The 11,867-nt window shown below is 44.6% G+C and overlaps 1 protein-coding gene and 1 pseudogene across 1 annotated transcript; both read left to right on the forward strand.

The window, feature by feature from the left end:
• Nucleotides 1–86: 86 nt before the first annotated feature.
• Nucleotides 87–938, forward strand: LOC115941835 (large ribosomal subunit protein eL31 pseudogene; annotated as a pseudogene).
• Nucleotides 939–10,234: 9,296 nt separating this feature from the next.
• LOC145719413 (polyubiquitin) lies at nt 10,235–11,863 on the forward strand (the record flags this gene model as incomplete). The annotated part of the gene is made up of 2 exons (XM_081810901.1): nt 10,235–10,390; nt 11,500–11,863. A coding segment is annotated over exon 2 (358 nt), but the record flags the coding sequence as incomplete, so codon positions are not given.
• Nucleotides 11,864–11,867: the final 4 nt, after the last annotated feature.

Raw genomic sequence — 11,867 nt, forward strand, 5'->3', positions numbered from 1 at the left:
CATGTGCTCTCTAGCGCACATAAATAAAATCTTAAAAAATATAAAATAAAATGTCATTGAAATCTCAGAATAAGTTCATGGCCCTAAAAAACAAATTGGGAAGTAGTCAGTGGTAACCTGAAAAAGAAATGAAGAATAATCTTAAAGTCTAAGGGAATGGGGGGCACCTGGGTGGCTCAGTCGTTAAGCGTCTGCCTTCAGCTCAGGTCATGATCCCAGGGTCCTGGGATCGAGCCCCGCGTTGGGCTCCCTGCTCAGCGGGAAGCCTGCTTCTCCCTCTCCCACTCCCCCTGCTTGTGTTCCCTCTCTCGCTGTGTCTCTGTCAAATAAATAAATAAAATCTTGAAAAAAAAAAAAGTCTAAGGGAATGGTACAAAATTAATTTATTTATCCAAGCAAACAATAGCTACTATTGCCTAGTCGATTTTAGATACCTAATATAGTTTTCTCTCTCTCTCTCTTTTTTTTTTTTTTAAGATTTTTTTCATTTGAGTCCTTTCTAACCAGGGCCCGGCAGAATGGCTCCCGCGAAGAAGAGTGGTGGGAAGAAGAAGGGCCGTTCTGCCATCAACGAGGTAGTGACCAGAGAATACACCATCATCATTCACAAGCACATCCATGGAATGAGTTTCAAGAAGCGTGCCCTTGGATACTCAAAGAGATCCAGAAATTTGCCATGAAGGAGATGGGAACTCCAGATGTGTGCGTTGACCCCAGGCTCAACAAAGCTGTCTGGGACAAAGGAATAAAGAATGTTCCATACCGTATCCGTGTGTGGTTGTCCAGAAAACATAACGAGGATGAAGAGTCACCAAATAAGTTCTACACATTGGTTACCTCTGTACCTGTCGCCACTTTCAGAAATCTACAGACAGTTAATGTGGATGAGAACTAATCACTGATTGTCAAATAAAGGTATAAAACCACACACACACACAGATTTTTTCATTTGAGTGAGAGCGTACACCCGAGGAGAGGGAGAGGGGAAGCAGACTCCCTGCTGAGCAGGGCTCCATCCCAGGACCCTGCGATCATAACCTGAGTGGAAGTCAGAGAAGTCAGATGCTTAACCGTTGATTGAGCCACCCATGCGCCCTCCTAGTACAGTTTTCTAACAGGTTGGGAAACTGATACAGCAAGCTACCATTTCTTGGTCTATTGTCAAGGTTTGAGAATCGCCCTAGAAAGGCACTGGAAAAAAGAAAATACAAGTCTTTCAAGGCCACTTCTGTAAAGAGCAAAGGAAATTAAACAAAAGACAAGGAAAAAGGGATGTAAGTGGCATTTGCTCAGCATCTATTAAGTGCCAAGTGATCTACCTAGACTTAAGACTCGATTTGACAAGGTAGGAGGACACCTGGTCCACATGTTTTCTTTACAGGTAGGGAAACTGAAGGTTAAAAATGTTAAGTAAAATACACAGTCATAGGACTGGTGTAAAACCAAGTTGGGAATACGACAGGGTTGTGTTTGATTCCAAATCTCATGCTCTGTTTGCTTCAGTACACTGCCTTATGTTCCTAAAAGAGTTGTGTTGATAATAATTGATAATTCTTTTTTGACATAATTGTCAAATTCTTTTTTTTAAAGATTTTATTTATTTGAGAGAGAGCATGAACTGGGGGAGGGGGAGGGGCAGAAGGAGAGGGGGAGTGTGCCGAGGGGCTTGATTCCAGGACCCTGAGATCATGACCTGAGCTGAAGGCAGACGCTTAACCGACTGAGCCACTTAGGCACCCTAATTGCCAAATTCTAAAATTAGAAACAAATTACCAAAAATTGTAAAGGCAATTTGTACAAGCTAACCCAATATTCACTGATACCCTCACATCCCTCCAATGACTTACAAGTCACTTCACTGCCTCTTACGGTTCTTCCCATGTAGCTCTTTAGAACCTTAAGCCAATGGACTTGTGATGACCAAATCTACCAAACTGTCAAACCTGCCTCAGAAACTCTTTCCCTATAGTCAAATCCCACTTGAAAAGTCTGAATACTAAGTGCTGCTAAGTATATAGAACTCCTACACTGCTGATAAGATTGTAAGTTTGTATGATCACTTTGGAGAGCAATTTGGCAAAACTTAGTAAAGTTTAAGATCACATCCCACCATTTTATTCCTGTGTATACTGACTGCCTAGAGACATCCTCACCCATGAATACAAGAATATAATATATACATACAAATGCTTTTATTGTTGGTAGGAATATAAAATGGTACAGCTGTTATGGAAAACAGTATGGTGGTTCCTCAAAAAAACTAAAAATAGAACTACCATATGATCAAGCAATTACACTTCTGGATATATGCCCAAAAGATTTGAAAGCCAGAACTCAGATATTTGTATACCCATGTTCATGGTAGCACTACTCACAATAGCCAAAGATTAGAAATAATCCAAGTGGCCATGGACAGATGAATGGATAAACAATATGTTATGAATACACACAGTGGAATATTATGCAACTTTTGTGGGTTTTTTTTATTTTTATAAGATTATTTATTTATTTGACAGAGAGACACAGCGAGAGAGGGAATACAAGCAGGGGGAGTGGGAGAGGGAGAAGCAGGCTTCCCGTGGAGCAGGGAGCCCGATGCGGGGCTCGATCCCAGGACCCTGGGATCATGACCTGAGCTGAAGGCAGAAGCTTAACGACTGAGCCACCCAGGTGCCCCTATGCAACTTTTAAAAGGAAGGAAATTCTGATAAACCTTGAGGACATTATGCCAAATGAAACAAGCCAGTCACCAAAAGACAAATACAATATGATTCCACTTATAGGTGGTACCTAAGTCAAATTCATGGGAACAAAGGTAGAATGGTGGTTGCCAGGGCCTGAGGGAAGAATGAGGAGTTACTGTTTAATGGGTATAGAGTTTCAGTTTTGCAAGACAAAAAGCGTTCTGGAGATGAGTGGTGGTGATGTTCACACAACCGTGTGAATATATGTACTTAATGCCACTGAACTGTGTACTTAAAAATGCTTTTAGCAGGGCGCCTGGGTGGCTCAGTCGGTTAAGCATCTGCCTTCGGCTCAGGTCATGATCCCAGGATCCTGGGATTGAGTCCCGCATCGGGCTCCCTGCTCTGTGGGGAGCCTGCTTCTCCCTCTCCTCCCCACTTGTGCTCTCTCACTATCTCTGTCTCTCTCTCTCAAATAAAAAAAATCTAAAAAAAATGCTTTTAGCAGCTTTGTAACAGTGAAAAACTAGGAACAAACACCCTAAAGTTAAATTGTGGTATCTTCATATAGCAGAATACTACAGAGCAGCCAAAGTAGTTAAATTAGATCTACTGTCTACATTTACCAACACAGCTAAATCTCAAAAACAATTATTAAAAGAGAAAAAAAAGGAAGTTGCATGATGATATGTAGAGTATGATATTTACACAAAATCTAAAAACGTGTCTTAGTCTGTTCAGGCTGCTATAAAAGAATACAATAGACTGAGTGGTTTATAAACAACAGAAATTTATTTCTTACAGTTCTAGAGGCCAGGAAGTCGAATCTTCTGGCAGATTCAGTGCCTGGTGAGGGCCTGCTTCCTGATTCATGAATGGCCATCTCTCTCTGTCCTCATATGGGTATGGCATTAGGTGGCTCTCTGGAGTCTTTTTTTTTTTTTTTTTAAGATTTAAGTTTTAAGTAATCTCTACACCCAGCGTGGGGCTCAAACTTACAACACTGAGATCAAGAGTCACATGCTTGGGGCGCCTGGGTGGCTCAGTTGTTAAGCATCTGCCTTCGGCTCGGGTCATGATCCCGGGGTCCTGGGATTGAGCCCCGCATCGGGCTCCCTGCTCCGCGGGAAGCCTTCTTCTCCCTCTCCCACTCCCACTGCTTGTGTTCCTGCTCTCGCTGTGTCTCTCTCTGTCAAATAAATAAAATCTTTAAAAAAAAAAAAAAGAGTCACATGCTCTACCAACTGCACCAGCCCGGTGGCTCATTGGAGTCTCTTTCATAAGAGCACTAATCCCATTCTACAGGGTTCTGCTCTCATGACCTAATTACCTTCCAAAGGGCCCACTTCCAAATACCATCATGCTGGGGATTAAGATTCAACATATGAATGTTGGAGGGACACATTCAGTTTATAGCAGCATGTAATATATATGGAAACATAAATGTACAGTATTATCTTCAAAAGGTGTCGGGGGGGGCACCTGGGTGGTGCAGTCAGTAACATCCAACTCAGGTTGTGATCTCAGGATTTTAAGGTCCAGCCCCACACTGGGCTCCTATCCTAGCTGAGTGCCGAGTCTGCTTAAGACTTTCTCTTCCTCCTCCTCTGCCCCTCTCCCCACTCTCTCTCTCTCAAATAAAATAAATAAATCTTAAAAAAAAAAAAGTTATGGGGCACCTGGGTGGCTCAGTCATTAAGCATCTGCCTTCGGCTCAGGTCATGATCCCAGGGTCCTGGGATCGAGCCCCGCATCAGGCTCCCTGCTCCACGGGAAGCCTGCTTCTCCCTCTCCCACTTCCCCTGCTTGTGTTCCCTCTCTCATTGTGTCTCTGTCAAATAAATAAATAAAATCTAAAATAAAATAAAATAGGGCGCCTGGGTGGCTCAGTTGGTTAAGAGACTGCCTTCGGCTCAGGTCATGATCCTGGAGTCCCGGGATCAAGTTCCCCATCGGGCTCCCTGCTCAGCAGGGAGTCTGCTTCTCCCTCTGACCCTCCCCCCTCTCATGCTCTATCTCAAATAAATAAATAAAATCTTAAAAAAAAAAAAGACTCTGCCTCTCCTCCTGCCCCTCCCCACTTCTCTAAAATAAATAAATAAATCTTTAAAAAATAAAATAAAATAAAATGTATAACCTAAAAAAAAAGAAAAATAAATAAAATTTTTTTTAAAAAGTTATAGGGGCACCTGGGTGGCTCATTTGGTTAAGTGTCTGCCTTTGGCTCAGGTCACAATCTCAGGGTCCTGGGACTGAGCCCCACATCGGGCTCCCTGCTCAGTGGGGAGCCTGCTTCTCCCTCTCCCTCTCCTCTGCCCCTCCCCCTGCTCCTGCTCTCTCAAATAAATAAAATCTTAAAAAATCTAAAAAAAAAAAGTTACATACTGAGTGATTCCATCATTCTCAAAGTAACAACATTACAAAGATGCTGAACATTATCAACAACAGCCAAACTACGGAAAGAACCCAAATGTCTATAACTGATGAACGGGCAAAGATGTGGTATATACACGTACAAGGAATACTAATCAGCCACCAAAAAGTATGAAATCTTGCCATTTGCAATGACGTGGCTGGAGCTAGAGAATATTATGCTAAGTGAAATAGAGAAAGAAATACCATATGATTTCACTCGTATGTGGAATTTAAGAAACAAAACAGAGGAACATATGGGAAGGAAAGTAAAGATGCAGAACAGATTAGTGGTTGCCTGGGCTTGGTGGTAAGGGGTGGAAGAAGCTTGTGACCGTAAAGAAGTAGCAGGAGGGATCCTTGTGATGAAACAGTTCTGTGTCTTGATCCTGGTGATGGTTACATGAATCTATCCAAGTGATAAAACTGCACAGACACTAAAGTGAATGTAAAACTGCTGAAATCTGAATAAGGTCTGCAGATTGTACCGCTGTTATTTTCCTGCTTTTGATACTGTACTGTAGTTATGTAAGGTGCTGATACGGGAAACAAAGCCAAAAAAAAATTAAATTTCCTTACTACTTGCAGCCCCTTGACAAGTCCTTGAAACAGGTAAAGTGAGCTTCCTCCGGGAGCTCAGCTGCCTTGATGTTGACCCTTTGCTAAGGGCAAAAGGCAATCTTAGCCAGACCCCCCAGGGTCCTATAAGTCTACTTTAAACATACAGAAATTCCTTTGGAAACTTCCTTGATCTCTACTCCCGGAGACACATGTTAGCAATCATTCCCCAAGCATATGGCCCACTGATATACACCTGAAGTGTCTCTTGACTAAGGTTTCATTAAACGGTAATAAATGACCTTTTCCTAACAATAGCTAGCCCCCTCAAGGTCCTGGAAACCTTGCTTCCAAAATTTCTTAGAGACTTAAGCTTCCCTAACCCCCTCCCAACTTGAAAGTATATAATCAGTCACCTGTCAGAACCCCAGTGCAGCTCAGCTCTTTCTGCCCCTGGGTCCTGTCCCTGTGCTTTAATAAAACCACCTTTTTGCACCGAAGATGTCTCAAGAATTCTTTCTTGACGTGTGCTCCGAACCCCAACATTTCCACATCATCAGCATTGGGGAAAATTGGATGAAGGGTATAATAAGACTTCTCTGGGGGCGCCTGGGTGGCTCAGTCGTTAAGCATCTTCCTTCGGCTCAGGTCATGATCCCAGGGTCCTGGGATCAAGCCCCCACTGGGCTCCCTGCTTTGCAGGAAGCCTGCTTCTCCCTCTCCCATTCCCCCTGCTTGTGTTCCCTCTCTCTCTGTGTCTCTATCAAATAAATAAATAAAATCTTTAAAAAAAAAAAAGACTTCTCTGTACTATTTTGGCAACTTGTGAATCTATATTTATTTAAAAATAAAAAATGTTAGGGAAGTGCAAATCAAAACCACAGTACCATATCACCTCACACCCATTAGTACCAAGTATTGGTAGGATATAGAGAAACTAGAACTCTTGTACATGGCTGATGGCTATGTAAAATTGTGTAGCCATTATGGAAAACAGTATGGAAGTTCCTCAAAAAATTAAAAACAGAATTCCCATATAATCCAGCAATCCCCCTTCTGAGGACATATTCAAAGGAACTGAAAACAGGATCTCAGAGAGATATTTGCACACCCATATTCACTGCAACATTATTCACAATAGCCAAGAGGTGGAAGAGACCCAAATATCCATAGACAGATAAATACAATATGGTATATTCATACAATGGACTATTAACCTTAAAAAACAAAGAAATTTGTCACATGTATGATGAAGCCTGAAGACATTATACTAAATGAAATAAGCCAGTCACCAAATAAAAACAAACACTGTATGAATCCACTTTTATAAGGTATCTAAAGTAGTCAGAATCATAGAAACAGAAGGAAGAATAGTGGGTCCCAGGGCCTGGGGGTGGGTAGAAATGGGGAGTGGTAGTTAAGTGGGTATAGGGTTTCAGTTTTACAAGATGAAAAAATTCTAGGGGCGCCTGGGTGGCTCAGTCAGTTGAGCGTCTGCCTTCGGCTCGGGTCATGATCCCAGGGTCCTGGGATCGAGCCTCATATCGAGCTCCCTGCTCAGCAGAGAGCCTGCTTCTTCTCCCTCTGCTGCTCCCTTTGTTTGTGCTCTCTCTCTTTCCCTCTGTCAAATAAATGAATGAAATCTTTCAAAAAAAAAAAAAAAGATGAAAAAATTCTAGAGCTCTATAACATAATAATGTGAAATATAATTAATACCACTTAACTGTACACTTAAAAATGGAAAGATGATAAATTTTATAGTATTTTTTTTTAAAGCTGAAGCAAAATAACAAAATGTTCGATTTAATAAAGTTGGGTGCTGGTTATATGGTGCTGGTTGTATTATCTCCAATTTTCATTTATGTAATATTCCATAATAAACATTTTAAAGTAGCTATGTTTTATTGGACAGATTTCATAATTTTAAGGCCCAGTGTAAAGACAATACAGAAATTTTTCCCTGTGCTCATTTGGACATCCAATATCAAAGTTTCTAACTTGCTGGTAATGAATCAGGAGTCTCATAATTCTATCGAGATAAATGACAAACCACTGATTAACTCAGTATTTTACATATCAGATGATAATGTCCAGAAAACAACTGTGAATTTATCATTGGAAGCACAGTTTTCTCACAGATTTTTATTTTTTTTTTATTTTTTTATTTTTTTAAAGATTTTATTTATTTATTTGAGAGAGAGAATGAGATAGAGAGAGCATGAGAGGGGGGAGGGCCAGAGGGAGAAGCAGACTCTCTGCTGAGCAGGGAGCCTGATGTGGGACTCGATCCCGATCCCGGGACTCCAGGATCATGACCTGAGCCGAAGGCAGTCGCTTAACCAACTGAGCCACCCAGGCGCCCCTCACAGATTTTTATTAAAAGACATCTAGCCAAGTGAAATTACTTAGATTCTTTGTTTTTTTCTTTTTCAAAGAACTGCCTAGGCAAAAAACATTTGCCTATGGAGAATAAATGCTGGCTTTTTGCTCTGTATTTTGGTGCCTGAGGCTGTCACGAAATTGGGGTGGTTTTTTTTCCCCCAATTGAACAAAAGGTAAAATTGCAATTCATTCACTGAACAAACAAATATTGAACACAATGCCAAGTATTGTGCTAAATTATCAAATTCCCCGGTCTTTGGAGAAGGATTTTGTCATCCTATTCTCTAATTTGTTTACAAATTATCTTTTACAATTTGCTACCAGAAATGACCTTATTACTAAAATGTTCACTTGATAAAGAGACCATAAAAAATTGACCTTATTTTACAAGGACAGCGCTTGTCTTCCTTCTGAAAACATTTCGCTTTGTTGAGGTTACCAAACGTCCCACTTTGGGAAACCATTAAACCAGGAAGCTGTATGACTAACTTGGTTCTGGCAATTGCTAGAAGCCCCGAATGAAGTCATCCTGTCCGTCAGGAGATCTCCATTCTAGATTATTCTACCACTCAACCTCTATGACTCAGGAGAAGCAGCTAATTGGTGACACAAACTCAGACTCATTGTTAGTTTAACAAAAATGAAAATTCATACTTTGTGAAAAAGAAACCTTCCGTCAGCGACCTCCAAGTCCAAAATGATCTTAAAGAAACTTATTTTTATCCCTTTGTTATTCAAGTAAATCGATCTTACCAAGTTTTAGCTCATTTAACTTAAGCTGTTGTTAACGCATCACAGACCTATCTATACTGTAAAGTCACTGACATTGTTCTGGCATATGATGCTTAGAAATGCTGTATTTTAAGGACTAACGACCTTTTCTAAGTGGTGTGTAGCCGATTGGCATTAACGTGCAAATCCTCAGACTACTCCATACTTAGGAAGGTTGGTATTACGCCACAAACAGCCCTCTGCATGTTTGTTTACACCCCCCGGCTCAGTGACTCAGACTCCGGCCACGTGTCACCGAGATCCCAACGCCCCTGCCTTACTCACGTTCCTCGGGTTATCTCCTTGCGGGACACGGGGCCACACCCAGGGCGTAGGGAAACCAGCCAGAGGGGTCGTAGCTGGGAAACTCCTCCTTTACTGTCGCTTGAGTGACAAACACGTGTATGGGAGAAACACTATTTTCTGGTACACGAATTCCTCGTCCCCCGAAGCAGGTTTTCGGCTGCCCCATCCGCAGCTCTCTTTTTCCCCAACCAGAGTTCGGTGAAACCGCAAGGTGGGAAAGAGACTGCAGGTTTCGCCGGAGCCAGACCTCAGCCCGCCACCGTTGTCACCGGGAGCCCGAGCCTCGCCTCTCTGGGCCTCCGCCGGGGAAGGCCTAGCACCTCCCCCCCACACACACGGTCCCGCCACCAGCGTCTAGCTTACAGACTCCTCGGAGCCCTTGTGGGAATCGAGAAGGACAAAAGCACTCTGACTCTTTAAAAAAGTGTCATTAAAGCTCTTCACCCTGCTATAAGCTAGTGCACAAATAAAACCAGCCAGTACGGTTCGCGTTAAGATGGGGGTGGGGGGAGGTTGTGCTTCCACTGCAGACATTGACAAAAAACAGCAGCGGGCCGCGCCGCGCCCTCCGAACCGGAACCGGGACGGCCTTCCCGGGAAAGTCGCCGCGGAGGACCGTTTTTCCTCACCGAACGTCGGAAAAACCTAACACTTAAGGGGTGGTTGGGACTTCGAAGGCGGGAGCAAAGTACCCCTCCTCCCCCTCCGGCCGGAAGCACCCCTCTTTAGCAAACGCGCGCCTCTGTGGCGCACGCGCACTGAGTTACTTAGCAACGTCGGCGCTAAACCACCCCAGCTGGGAGCCCAGCAACAACGGAGGCGCCGCGTCTCCCACCAATCAGCGCCGGCCTCGCCTTCACACGCTTCACCAATCAGCGCCGGCGCCGCAAGGAAGTTTCGAGAGCTTTCGAGGGAGGACCCCTTAACTCAAATCCATCCGCCAGATAATTTTCCTACTTTTTCCTAAGGGAGGAGACGAGTCGCCTGGAAGAGAGGGGAGCTGATTTTTTAGGGTTCTTTCTTCGGCTCTGAGGAACTTGGGGCTCAGTGGCAGGGCCTAACTGGGCCGCGGGAGGTTGGACCGAGGGAACTACTTTCAGCAGCGTACGGACACGGCGGCTACGTAGGCAGTGATGAGTGACGCAACAGACGCCGCATAAATTTCGGCCCCGCGGAGCCGCGAGCATTCAGGAGCGGCTGGCATTGTCGGGTGTCGGTGTCTTGGCGTCCGGGTGACTCGGCGTGATTGCGTCTGGTGTCTTTGCATTCGCTAACAGGTACTGGCTGGCAGCTTTCGAGACGGAGGAGGAGTGGAGAGGGGCTCTAAGTGAGTCCAGGCGGGCGGATTCGGGGGTCGGCAGGGGCGCCTCAGGGAAAGGGGTTGGGGGAGGGGAGGGCGAGGTGACGCTGCGCTGCGGCGCCGGGCCTTTCCGGAAGAGTGGGCCTTGTTTACGTGGAGGGAGTGGGGGCGGTTGGCGCGCGCGCCGACAGACACTAACCGACGCTTAACCAATGGAGATTCCATCGCATCTGCCTCAGCGGGGGAAGGCGGAAAGGAGGTAGTCTAGTGTGATTCCTAAAACTGTCGGGATTTTTGAATCCCAACGCGGTGAAAGGGTCCCACCTCATTTTTGTTCAAACGGCAATTTTCATCACGGAGTTTCGTGGGCTTTTTTTTTTTTTTTTCCCATTAATCTTACGTATCTTCCTCAGGTTTTGGGAAGATTCCGGGGGGTGTGGGGGAAGACGATTTAGCGAAGGGTCTAGAGTAGTTAGGGCTCTGGATATTAACTTTTGAGGTTTTTTCCCCTTTTTTGGCCTCCCCGTTTTTAAGTTGAAGCCTTGACTAAAAATTGTATTGAGTGGCTAATTTAAGAAGGGGGGGTTGTGAGCGACGTTAATGTGGTTAAAGCACTTGGAAGATGAAATTGTTAGCTTTGGAGAATTGGTTATATCTGTAGGTATTTTTTTAAGGATTCATTTATTAAAGATTTTATTTATTTGAGAGAGAATGAGAGACAGCACGAGAGGGAAGAGGGTCAGAGGGAGAAGCAGACCCCCTGCTGAGCAGGGAGCCCGATGCGGAACTCGATCCCGGGACTCCAGGATCATGACCTGAGCCGAAGGCAGTCGCTTAACCAACTGAGCCACCCAGGCGCCCCAAGAATTCATTTATTTTAGAAGTGGGGGGGAGAGGGAGAGCGAGAAACCCAAGCAGGCTCCATGCTCTGCGCAGAGCCTGACTCGGGGCGTCCGTCCCACGACTCTGAGATCATGACCTGAGCAGACATCAAGAGTCATAGGCTTAACCCACTGAGCCCCACAGGCACCTTGGTAATATAAAGATCTGGAGATGGTATACTAACATTGTCTTTTTAAAATCTAGGTCAAAATGCAGATCTTCGTGAAGACCTTGACTGGCAAGACCATCACCCTGGAGGTGGAGCCCAGTGACACCATCGAAAATGTGAAGGCCAAGATCCAAGATAAAGAGGGCATCCCCCCTGACCAGCAGAGGCTCATCTTTGCAGGCAAGCAGCTGGAAGATGGCCGCACTCTTTCTGATTACAACATCCAGAAGGAGTCGACCCTGCACCTGGTCCTGCGCCTGAGGGGTGGCATGCAGATCTTCGTGAAGACCCTGACCGGCAAGACCATCACCCTGGAGGTGGAGCCCAGTGACACCATCGAAAACGTGAAGGCCAAGATCCAAGATAAAGAGGGCATCCCCCCTGACCAGCAGAGGCTCATCTT

This window comes from Leptonychotes weddellii, unplaced genomic scaffold (assembly GCF_054177405.1).
Source record: "Leptonychotes weddellii isolate Sample4059 unplaced genomic scaffold, ASM5417740v2 HiC_scaffold_4269, whole genome shotgun sequence".
In the NCBI taxonomy this organism is placed as follows: domain Eukaryota; kingdom Metazoa; phylum Chordata; class Mammalia; order Carnivora; family Phocidae; genus Leptonychotes; species Leptonychotes weddellii.